The 23,220-nt window shown below is 45.6% G+C and overlaps 1 protein-coding gene across 1 annotated transcript; it reads right to left on the bottom strand.

Moving 5' to 3' along the window:
• Nucleotides 1-625: 625 nt before the first annotated feature.
• On the bottom strand, nt 626-18,707 carry LOC135114890 (homeobox protein MOX-2-like). Its single transcript, XM_064031109.1, has 3 exons — nt 17,301-18,707; nt 2,393-2,557; nt 626-1,954 (listed from the first exon to the last, which is right to left on the bottom strand). Exons 1-2 carry the CDS (start codon nt 18,028-18,030, stop codon nt 2,409-2,411), a joined length of 879 nt encoding a protein of 292 aa, XP_063887179.1. The 5' UTR covers nt 18,031-18,707; the 3' UTR covers nt 626-1,954; nt 2,393-2,408.
• Nucleotides 18,708-23,220: the final 4,513 nt, after the last annotated feature.

The following is a 23,220-nucleotide window of genomic DNA, read 5'->3' as shown; positions in this document are numbered from 1 at the left end:
CCACGTCCCAACCCTCCCTCCTTCCCCAAACCCCCTACCGTCAATCACCCTTCACTGACCACCACCACCACCACCACCCCACCACCACCACCACCACCATCACTTTCCCTCTCACATCTTTCTCAGTTTTACAATATTCAACTCTGCGCAGTATACCATGTCTCTCAAAGCTACCTTCTCCCCTCCCGCCGTGCCCGCCAGGCCGCCTCCCCACGCCGCCACACCTGTCACAACACTACCAGGAAGGGCTGCTACGGGTCAGGGGGGAGGTGGGTCAGGTGCGGCTTCCCCCTGTGATTGTTTGTCAACACCGTCATAATACCCACAGGAGTTCCCAGGGGTCGTGTCTGCCGGGGAAGGAGGAAGGGAAGAGGAAAGGGGAGAAGAGGGAGGAGGAAAGGGAAAAGCGATACATTACACCTCCTTCTGCCTCCCCTTCCTCAGGAGTGAGAAATTTCTGGTGTGAAAATATTTATTACCCAGTTCCCCGTTTCATGATATTATTTCTGTGCTGGAAGCGTCTCTTATTTGGCAAACACAAAAACAGCTTACCTCACCGATGAAAGTATTACTGTAGAATAAACCGAACTCTTATTTATAAAAGGGCATTCAGCATACTACTACATAACACACTCAAGTTTATTGCAGAAGAAAAATATTAAGCTATTATTCAGCCAAAAAAAAAAAAAAAAATCTACAGCATACAGTCAAATCATCTATAGTCTTGGAATCCATAATTGAGAATGAACCTGGCATACAGTTAAACATTGACCTTAATTTACCTTTGGATTGGATGCTAGAGATGATAAATAGAAACACCTGCTCCGTATATTAGTGTCACCAAGGTAAGGCGTCCCGGCAAGCTCGTCAGTATTAGTTGCTGGACACGGGTGTTGCGCGGCGTCTTTTGCTCAAGCTGGACGCGTTGTGTTATTGTTACTAGAATTACTATTATTATTAAGTACTTTCAGGGCTTCCTCCCGCTTCTCCTTCCCTGCTGACACTTGCGATGGGTTGTGGCGAGCTAACAAACACGCTCAGTTTGAAAGATTATGGTGTCTATGATGATTCTCGTGCAATAATTCTCTGCGCCGCACCAGAAGTGTCAGGAGAGGTGAGGAGACGCGGGGCTCAGCGCCTCTTGTCAGGCTACTTGAGAATCATGTACAGAATACAATTACCAATAGAAAAGTGAAAAAAGAGTGTAGTAGATAAGGTATAAATAAATATAGTTAAGTGGTACAAACGCTCACCCATGCACACACGCGCGCACGCACATACACGCATCAGAGAATTGCAGGATAGCTATGGAATCAGCCTCGCGACTCGTTGGGCATCACTCCCCATCCGCTAGATACGAGTTCGATTCCCGTAAGTCATCCTGAAGGCCTGAGTAGGAGCCGGCGTCCTCCAGGGTCCCGGGGAGGGAGGTCACTGCCATGTTGGGAGGCGCTGAGGGAGTGAGAGCGTGGTGGAGGCCCTGGTAAGACTCCTCGAGGGTGCCTTGTCCTAGCTCAGAAGCGGGGAGGACCTGGGGAGGCGGGGAGGCGTTCATAACCCCGTGGTGTGGGAGTACCGGATCATGGGGAACGCCTTCCTCGAGGTTTGTCTTGTTGGTGTTGTCCACGTGTGTTGCTGAGGTGCAGGTGGTCTTAGTTCTACTGCAGGAGTCGCGGCTCGTGCTTTGCTGCTGCTGCTGCTGCTGCTGCTGCTGCTGCTGCTGTGGCGGTGCTTGCTGGTATTCTGGTTTGGCGTCACTCTCCACCTGCTGCTGCTGTGCTTGTTTACTCTCATACTGCTGCTGGTGCTGCTGTTGCTGCTGTTCCAGTTCCAGTCGCTGTTGCTCAAGTTGCTGCTGCTGCTCAAGTTGTTGCTGTTGCTGCCGCTTCATAGCAAGCTGGCCGCTCTTAGTCCGTTTCCACTTCATGCGTCTGTTCTGGAACCACACCTTTACCTGCCGTGCGTGAGAGACCGTCATTAGTTCAGCTTTGTAAACAGGAACGTTGTCTGCCTCACTCAGGCTTCTGTTGTTTTCCTTAATCGCACCTTTCTCGAAGGAATAAAATGTAGATTAAAAAATATTCATCTACTACTACTACTACTACTTACTACTACTACTACTACTACTACTACTACTACTACTACTACTACTACTACTACTACTACTACTATTACTACTACTACTACTACTACTACTAGTACTGCTACAAACTGCTTAAGACACTTATCCTCAAATTTTGCATGATACTTTTTGACCTTTCATCAGGAAATGGCACTCTCAATGGGCCTTTTTTCCACTCTTTTTTGTTGTCCTTGGCCAGTGCCTCTCTTACATAAAAACTACTACTACTACTACTACTACTACTACTACTATAACAAGTCTGCCCCTTACCTGTCTCTCGGTGAGGTCAAGCGAGACGGCAATCTCGTAAGCGGCGGAGACGAGTGAGGTAGTTAGAGTGCTGGAACTCTGCCTCCAACTCCCTGATCTGGTGTTTGGTGAAGGCCGTGCGCTCCTTTCGCGGCTTCCCCAGCAGGTCACCCTTCAATGTCTCCTCTGAAGGGGGAAAAGAAGGGAGCTGGTGACCTATTCTTGTGTAGGAGAATTTTTCTGTGATACATTCTTAGTTTGTCTCGTCACTCTAGAGCAACACTTCCTCTTTTTTTCATCTTTCAGTGATATCATATTTAATGGATGTTGCTTGCGATCAGTCAGTGTTTGTGTGTGTGTGTGTGTGTGTGTGTGTGTGTGTGTGTGTGTGTGTGTGTGTGTGTGTGTGTGTGTGTGAGGAGGGTGATGAGTGCGGCTGATATAAGGTGGAGGAATGGAGGAAGGGATGGAGAGGATGGAGGGAGGCGGGGGTAGCATCTCATTACTGCCGGACAGCCTCGTTTCCTCGCGTGGCGAAGACAGCGCAGGCAGACAGGCAGGCCACTGGGATCACTGCGCATTTCTCAACAGCGCACAAAAGAGGGCGCTACAAGCCACAATTCCCTGCCACACTAACCGTTGCTGCATCACTGCCGTATTACAAACATCACTACATTGCATCAAACCACGCCACGCCACGCCACGCCACATCCCAGTTTTTGTATCACCCCGGCGGCGAGAACCAGTTTGCCACATCATATCGTAACTCACAGCCACACCACAGTATGCCACACTGCAGTACGCCGCGCACTAACTTTTCGCCAGCACCATAATAAAGAGAAACTAACAAGCAGGCAAGAAAATGATATAGAATACATCTGAGTACATTGTTACTTATTATTATTATTATTATTACTAATCCTACTACTATTGCTGCTACTGCTGTCGCTACGGGCGCTGGTAGTGCTGATGCTGATGCTGCTGCTACTATTACTTCTACTACTACTACTACTACTACTACTACTACTACTACTACTACTACTACTACCACCATTGTTACCATCTCCCTTCTTATTCATAGTCATCTAATGCATTACAAAACACTCACTTCCTCATCCCAGGCCACAAATATTCAACCACACCCTGATTTTTTCTCCCCATGCATACCCAGCTGTGCATGTGTGTGTGTGTGGGGGGGGGGCAAAGAACAATGGGGTGCCAGCCGCTACAAGCACCCATGGCACCCTCACCCGGATGTCGAGTGCCGCGTCCGGGTAGGGGTTGTGTTGGCACTGAAGGGAAGAGAGAGGGGAGGGGGTGGCTGGCTGAGGAATGGAGCGGGGGAGACAAAAGAAAAGGATGCACCAGAGAGAGAGAGAGAGAGAGAGAGAGATGAGAGAGAGAGAGAGAGAGAGAGAGAGAGGAGAGAGAGAGAGAGAATGTTGCTTAGATATCAAAATTATGGGAGTATATACGACAAAGAGCAAGAGGGGGAGACACGAAAGACTTTAAGAATAGGAGACAGAAGGAAGAGGGGAGGGAGAAGGAAGAGGAGGAGTAGCAGCTAATGGGTACGAGGTTGACAGAAGGTCGTGGGTAATCCGCAAACAAAACAGTGACGCCCCCAATCGCATCCATTTCCCGTCCAAGTGATGTCTTATCCTCGCCAGGCATCTCTCACCCGCCCCGGGAACATTAAGCCATCACCTGACACTCCACATAGACGGAGTGAGTCAGTAGGGGACGGAGGGACAGACGGAGAGAGGCAGGCAGACAGGCGAGGGAGGTCGGATGGCGGGGGACGCGAGGTCTTGTCTTGTCTTACTTCGCGTCACTCTTAGGATTTACAGTCGGCCACACAAGCTCGTGGTGGGCGGGTGTCGGGTGGGTAGTAGTGAGTGGGATGGCAGGGAAAAGATGGCTGCTATCTTCCCCCTAGGGCGGATGAGGCCCCGTATCAGTGTCAGACTGCCAGATAAGGAAGTGGCAGCTGGTGTTAAGGGCGCGGCTCGTACGGGTATGCGGACAGAGGCACCTGTTGGATAATTTGTCGTCGGGTTCTCGTCACGCAGGGGAAAAAAATCCGAATGTCTTGTCTCTCTCACATGTGCTCTCATATTTAGACACCGAGATTTTTTTCCTTCATCTCAATGCTCTGATGAAGCAGCGCTCAGCTCTCCACTCATAAGCCATGAAATCCACTTCCTGCTCTCCTCGCCTCCACCACAATAATAATCACATTATCGAAATACGACACATACACAAAAATCGATAAAAAGGATTTTACTATATTTCATAACAATTCCCGGTGATATATGTAATCAGTGAGCGTTAGTGATTGATTTGAAACGCTCCTGGTGCCTAAAGATCATGAGTCGCACCCTCGCCGCTTCAGTAACCATCCGTCTCTCTCGCTGCAGTTTTCGCGTCTTTAAGCTCCATAAGAAAAGACGGCAGTATAAACACGGGCATGGGCTGAAGAGGGGCACTTAAGTATCTCGAGTTGTTCACGCAATCTCGCACATCTTCCGCAAGTACTGTTTTTTAGGGCGGAGCAGAAGCCGCCACGACCCACCGCAGTCACCGATCCCCTGCGTCATGATCTTGATAATTGTGTGTAATTGGCGCGTCGTGTGATGAAGAGGCGCAGATTGTGGCGCGCCTCAAGGATCTGGTCTGGATTTCTAAAGGGCGTCGGGCGGCTGTGTCGGGACAAAGATACGTGTTGGGCTGCATGAATATATTAAGCTGTTGGTGGGCTCCGCTGGTGGCGCGAGAATGCATATTTATTTACTCTTACGTTACTTTGCTTCTTTGTTTACGGTCTTGTTTCGTGCTTTATTTCCTAACACAGACATGACTTTGAGTTTATTTGTGTGTGTGTGTGTGTGTGTGTGTGTGTGTGTTGTGTGTGTGTGTGTGTGTGTGTGTGTGTGTGTGTGTGTGTGTGTGTGTGTGTGAAGCATCCTAATGTTGACACCTGTAACCTTCCCTTCATGCCTTTACAAAAGTCGGGTTTTTTTTAGTATTCCAGAACAAAAAACGGAAGATACCAACACCACCACCACCACCACTACCACCAAAATAGATCCGAATCGAAAAACAATTTTCCTTCACAATTACGTAACTACGGACTCTCTCTCTCTCTCTCTCTCTCTCTCTCTCTCTCTCTCTCTCTCTCTCTCTCTCTCTCTCTCTCTCTCATCTCTCTCTCTCTCTCTCACTCATAAATACCAGAAGGCTGTCACTTACAATATATACTTGGAAGTGGAACATGTGGAGTATTTTTCATATTTTTTTTTCCTCCCGTCTTTTCATTCCTTCCTTCTTTCATGTGGTCCCTTTTTTTTTTTACCGAAGATAATAGCAGCAAATCACCGCAATTGGTCTGCTCGGAGAAATTGACCATGAAGGAGCGTCTTACTTATGGTAGTCAAGGCTCGAGGGTCATGTTTCTCTCTCTCTCTCTCTCTCTCTCTCTCTCTCTCTCTCTCTCTCTCCTCTCTCTCTCTCTCTCTGTCTGTCTGTCTTCCCGGAACGTCGCTGCCTTCGCCTTTCAACTCTATTTTTGCTTCCTCGTCTTTTGAGTTGTAAAAAATAAAGTTTCATCTCCGTCGCTGTCGCCTTGGATATATTAAGTACGGGACATCCTTCTCTCTCTCTCTCTCTCTCTCTCATCTCTCTCTCTCCTCTCTCTCTCTCTCTCTCTCTCATCTCTCCTCTCTCTCTGCTCTCTCTCTCTCTCTCTCTCTCTTTTACAACTCAACCCTCATCATCACTCTTTTCTTATCTCTAACTCCCGCATCTTCATCTATTCCCACTTTCACAAATCCTCCTCCTCAGCTCTCTATCCCCTCCTCTTTTCTCCCTTTCCCTCCCTCCTCCTGCTCCTGCTCCTCCTCCTACCACTACTGCTATCACTATCACTACCATTGTTTGCCGGCAGCAGCATCAGCACCCATGACTATTTTTATCATCATCTTGAGTATAACATCACGAACATTACCACTACCACCACCACCATCACCCATCACCATCATCATCATCGTCGTCGTCGTCATCGTCTTCATCGTGTTTCGTAAAGGCCCCATCCCCCTTCCCTCCACTCTAGCATTTACTATATCCTCGTAATGACACTGCTATGTCACTCCCACCGACGAGAGAGGAGAAAAAAAAACTGGGAAAAAAAGTGGCTACAAAAACCAGTTGGTGGTGGCCGGGTCGCGCTCAACGCCGGCCCTCTGACGTAGCTGTGACGTCGCGTGACGTCAGTGCGGTGGAGGCTCAGGTGGGGGACGCAAAACAAAAGAGCATTCGGGGTTGGGTTTCGACGCAGATGGGTAATCACGCTATGTTGCCGACTTGACTTGACTTGATTTAGCGAGCCACCAGGATCTCCTCGTCTCGTCTCGTCTCGCCCGCGTCTCATATGGCGCGCAGAAAGGCGGATGAAGAAAGGGACCCCAAAAGAAAATGTAGTAATAATAGAATTCGCCAAGGATGCAAATTATGACTATCTGACTTGCCCCCCCAACAACTGCGTGACTCACCCGATGCGGCTCTTCTGCTCTTCTGCCCCGCTTGAGTCCGGAGGCATTTTCTTCTTTGTGGTCACGAGGGCTTTTGACTTTCTCAACTCACCCTCCCCCACTCTCGCCCCTCACTTCCCGGGATTAAGGCCACGGCGCCCCCCTGTGGATGAGTGCTGTCCCCTGGGGTTGTTGACTCCCCTTTAGCCACGACAAGAGGAGGAAAAGGAGGACGAAAGAGGAAGAAATTAAGAAAGTCGAGATCTTCCTCCTCCTCCTCCTCTTCTTCTTTCTCCTCCTCCTCCTCTCCTCCTCCTCCCTCCTCCTCCTCCTCCTGCCTCGCACCTGTCACGCACCTGTCACACGCTCCTCTCCCAGTAGTAGGACCTAAGTAGTTTGTCTGGTAGAGATAAAGACTGAAGGATCTCATAACAGTCCTTCCCTCCCTTCATCCTACCTCTCCTGTGTCTTCCTACCTCAATCTCTTCCTTTCTTTCCCAACATTTGGTCTTATATCTATTGGTATATTCATTGCTATGCGGCTACTATTACTACTACTACTACTATTACTACTATTAATACTGATATTACTAATACTACTAATACTACTAATACTATTACTACATCATGTTTCGAATCCATGGTAGTCAATTCATCATGTGTTGCATTGCAAACCATATTCGAAGTAGATCTTTTTTTTTTTTCGCAAGAAGATAAATTATAGTTAAAAGTTTCTTCTAACCACCTGTGTTTTTTCCGACACGGATGCAAGAGCTCTGAGACGCGGGAAGGCACAGAGGGAGAAGAGTAATTACCGGCTGAAAAAGAGGCGAAGAAAGACCGGGAGAAGGGAAAAACAAAAGAGGAAGACGCTGAAAACCTAAATGAAGAAACGTCTCCTGGTTTCCCATGTCACTGTTCCTGATTAAGTGTTGCTGATGTGTTGCACAGTCGAGATGTGGCGTGAAATGGATATAAAAGAAAAGAACGTAAGGGGAGATATGAGCGGGGAGAGGAAAGTAGGATATAAGGGGGAGGAAAAGAAAAAAGGAAGTAGGATGAAGATAAAAAAGAATACAAAAGGAGTAAAGGAGAGGAAAGGAATATAAGAACGGGAAGGGAAAAAGGAGAATATAAAGGAGGAAAAGAATAAGGAAGTAAGATGAAGATAAGAAGGAATGCGTGAATGGAAGAGAGAGAGAGAGAGAAAAAAAAAAACGGGAGATTGTATAAGGAAAATATAAATGTAAAGAGGGAAGTATAAACAGGGAAAGAAGCAGGATGTGAAGCGGGTGAGGGAGGGACAAGGAAGTAGAAGGGAGGGGAATGAGGGGAATTAGGAAGCGTAAAGGAGAGAGAAATATGAAAAATACATGGCTAATGGGAGTAAAAAAAAAAGAGATGAAGAGAAAATGCGTAAAGGACAAGGATAAAAGAAAGGAATATGAAACAAGGGAGGGATGATGGAGCGTAATAAGGAAGCGGTTAAAGGGAAGAGGGATAAAGCAGGAATGGGATGGAGAAGAAAACAAGAAACATGAGAAAGAGGAATGGTTGTAGGGGGAAAAAAAAAGTAAGGAAGGGCGGAGGATTAGGAGAGAGAGGCAAGGTGCAAGGGTGAGCTAAGGAAGCTACCCGTTACAGTTCAGTCACTTGGGGAGAAGAAAAAAAAAATGTAGTAAAGTTACGTCGAAAACCTGGACAGTGGAAAAGAATCACAAGGAGGACATCAGATGAAAATAATAATAATAATAATGACTACAAATACTTCATGATTAAAAAAAAAAAAAGAATGCAGTGGTACAGAATACATTAATACAGAAAATAAGAAAGGAGAGAAGAGAAAATATACACATGGGCTTTGAAATCTCTCTCTCTCTCTCTCTCTCTCTCTCTCTCTCTCTCTCTCTCTCTCTCTCTCTCTCTCTCTCTCTCTCTCTCTCTCTCTCTCTCTTACATATTCTTTCTAAAAATAAATAAAGAAAAAATAGAAAACCATAGAAATCGATAGTAAACTGCAAATTAAACCACATGTAAGAAATCACGAACAAAAAATTAAAAAAAAATGAAAGTGCCTCTGTTGCAAATTCTTTCCTAAAACACACATGAAAAAAAAAAAAAACATAAGAAACAGCAGACCACACGTTAAAATACACCTAAAAATTCAAGAAGAAATAAAGATTTTTAAGTGGTGAAGTGGCTTTTTATTGCACATTCCGAAAATACACATGCAAAAAAAGAAAACATTAAAGAAAACTAAAAAGAAAACATCAAAAAGAAAACTAAAAAGAAAACATCAAAAAGAAAACAGCAGACGATAAACTATAAATTGAGCCACACGTAAGAAATCAAGAAGAAACAGAAACATTCAAGCAGTGAAGTGCCTCTTTATTGCACATTCTTCTCGATGACGTCTTGAATCCATAAAAGTAAAGAGTGCGCCTGCGCGTTGAGGGTACAAAGGCTGAAGACCTCAAGATCTCCTGAGCGGGGTTGAGGGACCAGCACTCTCATAGTTTTACTTGTGCCTGTTCTGATTGGCTGTTGATAAGAAAGTTTTGCGAGTAATCAGAACCAGATGGAGAGAGAGAGAGAGAGAGAGAGAGAGAGAGAGAGAGAGAGAGAGAGAGAGAGAGAGAGAGAGAGAGAGAGAGAGAGAGAGAGAATGCTAATGAGACCATTTTCAAAAGTGTGCCTGCCAAGAACACAAAATTAAGCAACGTCTAAGATATATATGTACATATATATATATATATATATATATATATATATATATAGAGAGAGAGAGAGAGAGAGAGAGAGAGAGAGAGCGAGAGAGAGAGAGAGAGAGAGAGAGAGAGAGAGAGAGAGAGAGAGAGAGAGAGAGAGCATAAAAGCTTAAAAACACACACGACCAGTAAAAGGGAAAGAGGAGCAAGAAAATGAAGTCAGAAAAATGCAAAATAAACAAGATGAACTTCCTATGAAAATCCAATCAGTCTTACTTAAGACGTCAAAATGTGGCGTATGTGACGGAGAGAGAGAGAGAGAGAGAGAGAGAGAGAGAGAGAGAGAGAGAGAGAGAGAGAGAGAAAATAGGACGTTTTTAGAAGGAAATAAATGGAACGGATAAGAAAAAAAAATAGAGAGAGAAAGAGAGAGAGAGAGAGAGAGAGAGAGAGAGAGAGAGAGAGAGAGAGAGAGAGAGAGAGAGAGAGAGAGAGAGAAAATAGGACGTTTTTAGAAGGAAATAAATGGAACGGATAAGAAAAAAAAAAAAATATATATATAGAGAGAGAGAGAGAAAATAGGACGTTTTTAGAAGGAAATAAATGGAACGGATAAGAAAAAAAAATAGAGAGAGAGAGAGAGAGAGAGAGAGAGAGAGAGAGAGAGAGAGAGAGAGAGAGAGAGAGAGAGAGAGAGAGAGAGAGAGAAAATAGAACGTTTTTAGAAGGAAATAAATGGAACGGATAAGAAAAAAAGAGAGAGAGAGAGAGAGAGAGAGAGAGAGAGAGAGAGAGAGAGAGAGGAGCGAGAGAGAGAGAGAGAGAGAGAGAGAGAGAGAGAAAATTTTTATCCAACTCCATTAAAAATACAAATCATTAGCCTTTTCCTCACGAGAGCACACACACACACACACACACACACACACACACACACACACACACACACACACACACACACTGTCTCAGTCCTACTCGAAGATCGGTCACTATGAGCTCTGAGCTCTTTCCTTAGGAGAACGGTTGGCTGGGTGACCAGCAAACGAATGTAGGTGAATCACACACACACACACACACACACACACACGCACACACACACACACACACACACACACACACGTTGTTTGTCCTGTAGTTCACGTCTCTCCACGCCGTACGACAGCGCACTTAGTTCTCCTGACGTGTTGATCTTCATTACTACGATGCTGTATCCCTTCGTGACCCCATTTGTATGCAGTGAATACGACTCGTTTTTTTTTTTTTTTTTTTTTTTCTAAGAGTCTTGGCTTTTGATGTAAAAAAATATTAATTGAACTTTTTTTTTTTTGGGGGGGGAAATATATGTTTTTGAGGATATCATTTTTGTGGGGGTATATTTTTGTATTTTGATGGGGGTGGTCATATTTTTTTTTTTTTTTTTTTGGTGGGGCGGCCTTAATTTTTTGGGGGTGGCTATATTTTTTGTATTTTTTTGGTGGAGTGGTATTTTTTTGGGAGGGTTGGCTATATTTTTTAATTTTCTTTTTTTTTTTTAGGTGGGGTAGCTATATTTTTATTTATGTATTTATTTATTATTATTTTCGGGGGGTTGCGTTTTGCATTGGTAAGGTTAATTTTGGGGGTGATTTTTGTTTGTTTGTCGTGAGTGTGTCCGTGTGTTGTGGTGGTGTGTTGTGGCACGTAGATGACTTTGTAGTGGTGTTTGTGGTTGTATTGGTGTGTGTGTGTGTGTGTGTGTGTGTGTGTGTGTGTGTGTGTGTGTGTGTGTGTGTGTGTGTTGTGTAGTGTTGTGTTGTGTTGTTTTGTGAAAGTTACTGCTACCACCACCACCACCACCACCACTTAACTCTGCCTCAAATCAACACCCTCTTCGCCGTGGCAATGAAAGCCTCACCCGATTAGTGTTCGGGGTTTCTCTCCTCACAGATACTCATAATGACACCGGTGACTGACTTCGTGTTTGGACTCACGCAAACAAACAGACGTGGCATTGAGCTAATTTGCCATTGACAAGACTGTCCCCCACCACACACACACACACACACACACACACATACACACACCAGTCAGTTTGTCTCAGTGTTTGCGTCTCAATTCATTCACCTTTTTATTCCTCATGCTAAACCAATATTTACCAAACACAGACCCACACTTAGCTTTCCAAGTCCTAGTCCTCCTCCTCCTCCTCCTCCTCCTCCTCCTCCTCCTCCTCCTCCTCCTCCTCCTCCTCCTCCTCTTCCTCTTCCTGTCTTTCGTACATCGTTCATTATTTTTGCTTCTTCCTTTTACTTTCTTTTTTCTTTCCTCTATTTCTTTTCATCTCCTTTATTTCCTCCTCGCCCTCTTCCTCCTCCTTTCTTCTCCTCTTCCACTGTCTTTCATACATGGTTCATTATTTTTTTCTTTTATTCATCTTCCTTTTACTTGCCTTTTTCTTTTCTTTATCTCTTTCCCTCTACTTTATTTTTTCTTCATCTTCGTCCTCCTCCTCTTTCTCCTTCTTCTTCTTCTCTTTTTCTCTTACCCACTGTTTTATCTCCGTCGCGCATGTAATTCTCGCTCATTTATTCTCGCGCTTTCAAAACTGATTGGGAACCACTTGTCGGTGTAACGAGCCGTTGATATTTCTTTGTTACTGTTTGTTATTTTGAATCAGCGGTAACCTTGGGGCGCTGTGTTGTGTAGTGAGTATGGAGTAACTTAGCAATGTATATCTTGCGTGTGGAGAGAGGGAGAGAGAGAGAGAGAGAGAGAGAGAGAGTGGGGGGGCGGAGAAGGTCACAGGGGGGGAAACAGCTGGCAGGTGATTAGTTACCAGGCCAATGCTGAAGGAGGGTACGCCATTCACAGACACAAACACAGGCACAAACAACCCTGACCACAGCAGATGGTAGTAGTAGTAGTAGTAGTAGTAGTAGTAATTCTTCCCTCTGACTCACACATACAGTCGTTCCTTCATCCTGGTCTACCTCGCCCGCCACGTTCCTATCTAAAGTAGAGGCTTCTGAGGGGAGGAAAAGGACTGTAGAAGCCGTCTCCCCGCGGGCGTCTTCCCCTCGTTGTGGTGAGGCGTAGGAGAGAAACGGGAAGGGGGGGAGGTGTGTTCTTCCCTTCCCCGCAAATCTGTCACTCTGAGAATAATTTCCACGAGACATCATAACAAAGGCTCGAGGGAACAAGAGTACTGCCCAAGGGGAAAGGGAGGGGAAGGGAGGGGAAGGGAGAGGTAAGTAAAGGGTATGTGAGGATGGATACTTCTTCCCTTTCGTCCACTAACCCTTACTTTTCCCTTTTCTAAGTCTTACAGTAGCGCTATTTGTTTATTTTTTGCTGCATGTAAAGTGTGTGTGTGTATGTGTGTGTGTGTGTGTGTGTGTGTGTGTGTGTGTGTGTGTGTGTGTGTGTGTGTGTGTGTGTGTGTTTTGGGAAGGAGAAAAGGTGGCCATTGCAGCAGCTTTAATTTCGAGAATGAAGACTTATTGAAGCTGAGAATAAAATTTCTTATTTGTTTGAACTTTGATCATTTTCTCTTGTCATTGCCTCGTTAAATTTCCGTATTTTTCAGAGTTCACGTAAAATAGACAAATAAGTAAACAAACGAAGAAACAAACGAAAGAATAAATAAATAAATAAAGAAAGAAAGAAATCGTTATTTTCAAAAGAAATATCTGGTTTCGCCGCAATTAGATGTAATGGAGGATTAAAGGGTAACACTAAATATGCCTCTGTTATCTGTGTATAATGTGCCAGTGACTCCTTGACGTGCGATCTGCGTATTGCACTTCACACCTAACACCTCCCTTTACTCCTGAAATACATGATTGGTACAGACGCTCGTTATTGTGCAGCTTATGCTATTTGTGCTACTTGCAATGCATGTGATACAGTTATATTCCTCATAGTCCCCATACTTCAGTACTCTCGTCAGTTTGCTTCACTGCCTGGACGCTTCAAGGGAGCCGCGGCCGGGCACGGTGTGCCTTCCCTCTGCGGTTCAGGAGGCGCCGCTGCGGTGAATTTTCTTGACTGAATTTTACTTTATTCTAACTCACTTAAAGAAAAGGGTAAACAGCATTCAAAAGACTGATAGTGTTGTGTTTTAATGTTCGTTTATTCATATTACAGTCTATATTTTTATCTTAAATCACTGAGAAAAGAATAATGAAAATGTGGAGTATTGTCCTCTTATGATTTCTTGTTTCTTTGACAGGCTGTTACAACGGTGGAATTGACCTGAGCCGCAGGGCATACTAGAAGTCTATATCTTTACCTCAAACCACAAAAAAAAAAAAATAAAGAAAATGTAGATTATTGTCTTGCAATGAATGCTTGTTTCTTTGACCGGCGCTTTTTTTTTTTTTTTTATGTAGGAAGGACACTGGCCAAGGGCAACAAAAATCCAATAAAAAATATGCCCACTGAAATGCCAGTCCCATAAAAGGGTCAAAGCAGTGGTCAAAAATTGATGAATAAGTGTCTTGAAACCTCCCTCTTGAAGGAATTCAAGTCATAGGAAGGTGGAAATACAGAAGCAGGCAGGGAGTTCCAGAGTTTATCAGAGAAAGGGATGAATGATTGAGAATACTGGTTAACTCTTGCGTTAGAGAGGTGGACAGAATAGGGGTGAGAGAAAGAAGAAAGTCTTGTGCAGCGAGGCCGCGGAAGGAGGGGAGGCATGCAGTTAGCAGGATCAGAAGAGCAGTTAGCATGAAAATAGCGGTAGAAGACAGCTAGATATGCAACATTGCGGCGGTGAGAGAGAGGCTGAAGACAGTCAGTTAGAGGAGAGGAGTTGATGAGACGAAAAGCTTTTGATTCCACCCTGTCTAGAAGAGCAGTATGAGTGGAACCCCCCCAGACATGTGAAGCATACTCCATACATGGACGGATAAGGCCCTTGTACAGAGTTAGCAGCTGGGGGGGGTGAGAAAAACTGGCGGAGACGTCTCAGAACGCCTAACTTTTGCAATGGTTGGATTGCCCTGAGCTGCAGGGTTACACGAGGGCCGTGGGAAGCAAGCCATAACGCCTCGCCTCTAGACAGGGCATGATGAACCGAGCTTCCATTGAGGCCTTGATGTAACACTCTAGCCAGCGCCATCCGCAGCACCCGTCACAGCCACCGAGAATGAACCACTCTCAAGGTGACCCAAACTTTCCTAATGTATTGTATCTTGTATCTTGAGGCGTTTGACATTACTATAAGTAATCCAGGAGTATTTTAGTTCATGTTCGGTTAAGTCTTGCACGGGGCTTCTTCCTCGCCAAGACTTTTACGCAAAGAAATGAAGGGAACACTGAACGCCTGATTGCCTCGTCACGCACTCTCAGCCAATAGGACTACCTAACAATGAGTCTATCTATAAAGATCATATTACTGAAGATGTTTTTCTAACTCGTAACGGCTTCCCCTCTTGAGTAACATAATGACAGCCTGAAAAAAGAAAGACAAGGCAGACCAGACGCAGAGATAAAGTCAGATAAGTTTTGCTAGGATGGCCAAAAAAAATGCGGTCAGAATAGAAATATTGAATAGAAAATCGTAGGGAGTTTAATTGTTCTAAAGTGAGGCGTAGAGGCTAATGACAAAGGGAAATGGAGAAGATTAGAATACTGAGGAAGAGAAGGAAGAGGAAGACGAGGAGGATTAGAGAAATGAGGAAGAGGAGGAGGTGCGTAATGGATCTCAGTACCGGGGAGTCATTATTTTTACCCCAAATCACGTTCCGACTCACAAGTGCCAGTTATTAGTAATGAGATATGAAAGGCTCCCTAACTTGTGGAATTTCGGTGATGTCATGCGCGGTGTAGTGTTGTGTTGCTGTTGTTAGCGGTGTTGGTGTTGTTTGTGTTGTTTGTCACGCGATACTAGTTGAGTCTTGAAAGCAATGCGCGTGTACTGGCAGCCGGAAAATTAGGATATCAATTTACTTCTGGATCTTATGTGTATTGTTATTATTTAGTGTAGATTCTAGGAACTGAACCGCGTGTGTGTGTGTGTGTGTGTGTGTGTGTGTGTGTGTGTGTGTGTGTGTGTGTCTCAGTGACGTCGTCTTCATATATTTACTTGGTCTTATTCTCCGTACAAAGATAGCATGACTAGATGGTTTTGGGTGGTGGTTGTGACATGGCGGCGGCGGCGGCGGCTGCGGGGCGGTGGTGGTGGCAATGGTGGTGGTAGTAGTAGTAGTAATTGCGGTATTGTGTTCATATGCTAAACAATATCCTTGATGCTAAAGTCTCGCCTTATGTGTTTACTTTACCCACCACTCTGCACCACAGCCGCCTCCGTCACTGCCCCCGTCACCGCCCCCGTCACCAGCCCCGTCACTAAGGTCAAGAGAGGACGTGACGGGATCCTGGGACGCCCTCGGATGCCTTTCGGTGTGCGTTACGGGCGGGTGGTGGCGGCACACTCCGGTCACACGCCCCTTTTCCCTCCGTCACGTGTTGCTCCTTGTCACTGCCGCCGCCTCCCTCCGCGTTACGGCATCTCCTCCCGTCACCCTCACGGCTGCTCACTGTCTAGTCTTCTTTCTTTTCTTCGTTCTTCTCTCTCTCTCTCTCTCTCTCTCTCTCTCTCTCTCTCTCTCTCTCTCTCTCTCTCTCTCTCTCTCTCTCTCTCTCTCTCTCTCCATTTTCTCATTTCATATCCTTTGTTTCCATCATTTCCTTCATATTTCTATTTCGCTTCCCTCTGTCACTTCTTTTCTTAATTCCTCCTCCTCCGCCTTTTTTTTTTTTTTTTTGCAGTTCTTTCTAAATTTCCTTATTTCATATATTTCGCATCTTCACTCTTTCCTTCTGTCTCCAATTATCTATGCCTCCTCTTCCTCCTCCTTCCCCTATCCTATTTTTTTTCTTTTCTTTTCTTAATTTCTTTCTCTTCTCTTTGTTATGTTGACTTCTCTCCCTTCATTCTGTTATTTCTCGTATTTTATATTTTTCCCTCCTTGCTTCTGTTTCCAATTATGCATGTCTCCTCCTCTAATCCTTTACCCCGCTGGCTGCCTCCTTTTCCTCCCATAACTTTCCTCTCCTCCGTATTTACCTCCCTCCCTCCTTGGCTACTGTCTGTCGCTGCCTTCTCCCATCCCTCGTATTATTTACCTCTCCCTCTCCATCTCTTTCTACACTATATCATTATTTCGACCCTTCTCATGTTTCTCCCTTTTTAACCCTCTCGCTCTCACCTCCTCTCCTCCTTCGAGTCGCGTCGCCCTTTCAAAAATATTAATTAGAACCCGAGAGCGAACGGGAATGAGTATTAATGGAGGTCGTTAGCGGAGGAGGAACTCGGGTGAGGCAATGGGTACGGGTTAAGTGAACCATGTGGGCGCTCGCTTTCACCCCGCCGGGTTGGGTGACGCTTAAAAATTCCTCAGCAGCTGGTTGAGGCAATTTGCATTTACGTCCGTCATTTTCAAAGCATTTCAAGTACAATTGCCTCGCTTCCTCTCAACAATGCGGGTTTTGTGGCGTCCCTAAGGAAAATATTAGTTCCCGGTGTAACCCAAGGCGACACAATAACATGAGTTGTCTCTTAATGCGACTGAGAAAACACAGAGCTGCTGTTTTTCCTCGCTGATATGTTTATGGAGGCGACTACTGGAGGGGCTCACCTTCCCGCGGAAAGGGGAGGAGGGGAGATCACCAGCCATACCTGTGGAGCAAGATGCCTTTCACGTTTCTTACCTGTGGCTTCAGTAGCGTCCTGGGGCACTTCGTTGCGGGGCTCAGACACCAGGGAGCCTAAGGAGGTGAGGACGTCCCCTGTAAGCCCCCCGAAGCCCATTTCCCCGACGTTACTGGAGGCGATGGGCAGGAGCGGGCTGAGGGCGGGCGTCTGCTGGTTTTCCTGGCAGGGCACGGAGCTGGGCAGGACTGAGGTGAGGGTCGCGAGGTCGTCCGTTGGGGGAGATAAGGTGCTGTAGGTCGTAGCGTGTCCCTGGTGCAGGTGCGCGGCGTGGGGCTGCGAAGTGGGTGTGTAGTGGGCGGCGGGGGCGAAGTGTGGCAGGGTGTGGAGGGTGGAGTGCGGGGAGGACGTAGGAGAGCCGCTGCCGTCCGAGGGTTGATCGCTTTCAGGGGTAAGAGGCGCCGGGTACTCTGCAGGGGTGGAATAGTGAGCGGCGTACGTCAGGTCATGGGTGGGATGGAGTATTTCATGTGGCGTGGGCGTGCGGGGAAGGATGGGCGGGAGGCCGTACTCCACCAGCGACGAGGAGAAGAGGCCGCCGTAGTCTCTGGTGATGTCCGTTGTCTCCAGGAAGCCCCAGTCCGCCCCTGGGAGGAGTCCTGGGTATGGGGAGGTTCTGGAAGGTTCCAGGGGGGCGAGGGTGGCCAGAGAGGAGCCCAGTGCCATCATGCTCCCGCTGGTGGTCACAGGGAAGGTCACACCACCCCCGCCCATCATTGTCTGGTCCATCCTCGTGACCCTTTAACTGCAGCGCCTTTGTTCGTCTGCAAATGGGGAGTTCCCTTTACACGAATAACTCGGTGTCGCGTTACTCAAGGCAGCCGGCGAGGGATTGCGGTGTTAGTGATGCGGTGTCGCGGAGAGCAGAGCGTGAGAAGCAGCGTGTGGAGGCGAGAGGCGGGCGCTACCTTGACACCCTAGAAGCACACATAACACAGTACAGTTCCCTGGGAGTGTGTCTTCGGCACAGCTTTTAGGGGGATGTAGCGTCACTTGAGCAGTTCCTTGTCACATCAGTGGAGAGGAGCAGGATGCAGTGAGTTTCTTAACCACAAGCACGGAGCGTCGAGTGTTACAAGCAGATGTTCGTTTCTACAAGCACGTGATATCAACTGCAAGGTGTTCTTCCATCACTAGCACATTCAGCACCAGTACATGTTCCTTTACAACCAGCACTGAGGAGCTCCAGTGGTCATTCCTCTCAAACACGTAGCGATCTGAACCACTGCGCGTGTACCAAACCAGTAACACATCCACACCTTCACCTGGACCTCCCCGGACGGCAGGCACGCGACGCCCCCACACAGGTAACAGTTCTCTGGTTACACACGACGATACAAACACGGTAAAGCGAGAGCACAAGCGGCAGGGCAGAAGGAGAGATGCGAGTAACCACAGGCTATTGTGGCGTGGTTTGCGAAGCCGCCCCCTCGCCACCCCTGTACCCAGCGGCCAGGGGCGGGGCATCGCTGACGTACATTCCCGGGCAACCAATCACGCCGCTCCGTCACAATGCCAGTTAACCAATCGCGGCGGTATTCGGGTAATGATATGAATCAGATGCGGTGATTGGTCAGCGAGGGGAAAGATAAACATGTAGGTCTTCTTCGTGGTTACGTCAACCTGAATACACGCCCCGCAGTGCCCGCTGATAAAAATACCGACGCCGCCCGCCGCCGACGACGCCTCACGCCCTTACGACGACGAACTCCCGACGAAGGAAGATGCATCCACGTATTGGTCGATGCTTTAATATACCGACGACATAAAGGCAGGTAATGATCCTCCCTTCAACTCCGCCAGGCACTCCTCTCTGAAAAGGAAAACCCTGTGAAATTTAAATGATACACGGCAATTTTGGTCATTATTACAGATTAATTAATACTAAACGCCGTGCTGGAAGGTCTCACCTGTTTTTATTTGTATTTTACACATTCCTAAACAGAGAGGAGGCACGCGGGACTAAAGGCTCCTTGCCACGATGCCCGCCTCTATATCCTTACTGTTTAACCTTTGGACTCTTTTAAAAACGTCAGAAAGTCCATCATTGCGTGTAGATCACCGTGCCTCACACCGCACAGGTATTGCCGGCTAACCATTTATTATTATTATTACCATTATCATTATTATTATTATTATTATTATTATTATTATTATTATTATTATTATTATTTCCTCTTCCACTTCCTCCTCCTCCTCCTCCTCCTTACCCAACGTTCACTAAACAGGTGGTCCTTCCTTAGCTACGTGTGAACGTGAGAGACACCTGACGAGGAGGGAGGGCTGAGTGTCGGATTACGCGAGACAGGTGTGTGGGTGTGGTTCCAAGACGTGATGTAGTGTAATGTACCGTATTTTATCTTTAAGTTCCTACTGGTTTATTTTGTCTAGTTTGTGAGTGCCGTAGTTGGCGGTAGTGGTGGTGGTGGTGGTGGTGATGTTGTTGTTGTTGTTGTTGTTGTTGTTGTTGTTGTTGTTATAATTATCATTATTATAATTGTTGAGTGTTAAGATATTTTGACATTTGTTGTTGCTGTTGTTGTTGTTACTACTACTACTACTGCTACTACTACTACTACTACTACTACTACTACTAATAATAATAATAATAATAATAATAATAATAATAATAATAATAATAATAATATTATTATTATTATTATTATTATTATTATTATTATTACTACTACTACTGCAACTACTACCACTACTACCACCACCACCCCCATTACCATTACCCCTATCACCAAGAACGAACGCAGAGGAGAAGGAGCAGTGGGAGGATGCGAGACTCCAACATCCCACATCCATCTTTCTTTCTTCTCCCTCCACGTCACCAGCCTTCCTGTCAGCGGCGAACCACGCGACCCCAGCCCTCTTTCCCTCCCCTCCTTCCTCCCTCTTGTCTTTCCTTCCACCTTACTAGTTGTTGTAAGCTTGTGGTGATCTTTACAGTCCTGGTGGCTTTAGATGCGGCTGAAGATTATATAGGAATGCTTGAATATTTATCATGTGTAAGGTGTCGGAGGGATTGTTATTATTATTCAGAGAGAGAGAGAGAGAGAGAGAGAGAGAGAGAGAGAGAGAGAGAGAGAGAGAGAGAGAGAGAGAGAGAGAGAGAGAGAGAGAGAGAGAATCACTACCTTTCCCACCAAAAAACAGGTATGGGAATGGGAGGTGTAGGAATGATCGTGGAGGGCTTGGCTATGAATACTATGACGTCTGTGGCTTGTCTTGGAACGTTATGACGTCATTTATTTTCTTTTCCTATCGTGAGATCGACCAAGAGGAAAAATGTGAGTAGAAGAAAAGGGAAAAAAATCGTAATGATGGGCGAAGAACAGGGAGAGACAACAATCTGTTTAGTTTGAGTAGAGAATAATTTAGAAAGACACCACCGGTATTGTTTTTGAGAACTATGTACCAAGGATAACAAAAATGAGTAATGGACTTGTTCACGAAGTTTCTAAATGGCAGCTGTTAAATATTTGTTACATTTTGCCCTCCTTCAAATCTTGTACTAGTGTTAGGTAGTACTGTAATTTAACAAGTGTGTTATTACTGTCAGCGAAGTGATGGGCTTGCACATTCATGCAATTTGAGTTTGGCTCCTCCTCTTCCTCTTGTCTTTTTTTTTTTTTTAGTCCCATGTTTGAATTATCTTTATTTTTTCTCTATTCTTTGCTGTTTTTCTCTTCCCTTGATAACAAACATGGAAATTCTGTTTTGTTTTGCTTATTTATTTATTTTTTTTTTACTTGTCCTTTTCTCCTGAATTAACATGGAAAATGGAGGGTGCACACACACACACACACACACACACACACACACACACACACACACTCACACACACGGAAGCCTTCGTGTAGTGTTTAGCACGCTCGGGTCACAATCAAGAAGGCCCGGGTTCGAATCCCGGGCGCGGCGAGGCAAATGGGTGAGCTTCTTACTGTGTAGCCCCTGTTCACCTAGCAGCAAGTAGGTACGGGATGTAACCCGAGAGGTTGTGACCTCGCTGTTCCGGTGTGTGGTGTGTCATTGGTCTCAGTTCTACCCAAAGATCGGTTACTATGAGCTCTGAGGTCTTTCCATAGGGGAACGGCTGGCTGGGTGACCAGCAGACGACCGTAGGTAGGTGAATCACACACACACACACACACACACACACACACACACACTTGTCTCGCCATGTGCAGATAATATTGAAGTTTCTCCTGAATACCTCCTCGTTTTCTAAGCAGTTTTAATCGAAGAAAATAAGAGAAGGCATAAACTATGGTATTTAGAATCTTATTCCCATAGGAATTAGAGTTCCGATTTGTATACATTTTTAGTGTGGCCTCTCATGAATTAGTTTATTTTACACAAAGGTGGCTCAGTTTTAATCCAGTCCTATTATATTTATTTTGTTTAAGTGAAGGCAAGTGAGGGTAGTATGGTTTATGTGACTTACAGCTGTGCAGTGTTTAATCTCCTGTAGTAAAAGTAGGTTAACACGGGGCAATTCGTGGCTGGTTTTAGCTGGGAATATGCAGTCTGGAGCGAAATGCAGCCGTGCGCTGCTTAATTGTCACCCGAGCCGCGGAACTGCTCCGTCGACCTAGATTCAGCAGCCTCCCTGCAATGGGCAGCAATTTTCCGGGGGTCAAATGAGAAAGTTATTTAACATTGAAAATGGAAGGAATAGTGTTGGAAAGTGTTTTAGTAGTAACCATTGACTTTACCATTATGTACGATAAATTAAGAAAATATTTAAATTTATCAAAATCTTACATCGTTAGCTGAGGTACCTCGTGGAGTCGCTTACTCTACTATAACTTTGTAATTTATTTCTCACCCTGCTGCCCTGCTGTACCCACCTCACAAAGCTGCACCGCCACGCTGTTTCCCTACTCCATCGAGACACACCAGTTATAACGAAAACAATAGTGTAGTAGTCTGTAGCTTCTCAATAAACACAAATTAGTTTATTATACTTTGTTGAAGGCATAAGGCAGTGATGTGAGTGAACGGACCGTCATGGTAACAGTGTTCTTGTTGTTTGATTAAATGTTACTAATATTTTATTATTACTATCATTATTGTTATTTTTTTTCTTTATTTTTCTGTAATTTAATTTATAGTAGTTATTCAATTGTTTATTTATTTATTTATTCATTTATCTATTATGGATTGAATTCCCTGCTACAAAATTAAACTTATACAAAACTACGATTATTTAATTTCTATCTATCTATCCACCAACTCACACTCACCCACCCACGCACCTCCATTGTCCATCCAACCAGCCACCCATTCAACCACATTCACCTATCCATCCACCGCACAGTACCTACAGGTCCACCCATCCATCCATCATCCCCTCCACATTCACCAACCCATCCACTATACCTTGACCTATCCATCCATAAACACAACCACCCACTAATTCATTCACCCATCCATCCATTGTCCACTGACCCTCCCCCCAACCTACTCACTCATTCACACTCATCAACCCAACCACTTCCCCATCCATTCACCTGTCCACTCACACCAAACCCACCCTCCACAGCTCATCCACACACACCCTTCACTCACACTCCTTCACCCACAGCCTTCACTCACCCACCCACCCACCCACACATCCAACTACCCACTCATCCATCCATCTGCCCATTCACCCACCCATCTACCCACGCATCCACACACCAATTTACCAACTCACTCACCTACCTAGCCATCCACTCACGCACACCAATTCATCCACCCACTCAACTACCCACACACTCATCTACTTACCCACTGTCGTGTACGGAATTGAAGCTGTTATTGAGAACCTTGTATGGGTGATTTTTCCTTGTAGGTGGAAGGGAAATGTTTCTGCTGATCATCTGACCCTAAGACTTTTTTTCCGCTTTGACTTCGTTTTCCTGAATA

This window comes from Scylla paramamosain, chromosome 28 (genome assembly GCF_035594125.1).
Source record: "Scylla paramamosain isolate STU-SP2022 chromosome 28, ASM3559412v1, whole genome shotgun sequence".
Classification (NCBI taxonomy): domain Eukaryota; kingdom Metazoa; phylum Arthropoda; class Malacostraca; order Decapoda; family Portunidae; genus Scylla; species Scylla paramamosain.
This window is presented reverse-complemented; position numbering and strand designations above follow the sequence as displayed.

What these genes read in the sequence shown, in the direction of transcription:
- LOC135114890 (XM_064031109.1), bottom strand. Translation starts at nt 18,030, where the DNA reads ATGGACCAGACAATGATGGGCGGGGGTGGTGTGACCTTCCCTGTGACC. An exon ending in GGACGCTACTGAAGCCACAG is followed by an intron (nt 2,558 to 17,300) that starts GTAAGAAACGTG and finishes TTCCCCCTTCAG; the next exon opens with AGGAGACATTGAAGGGTGAC.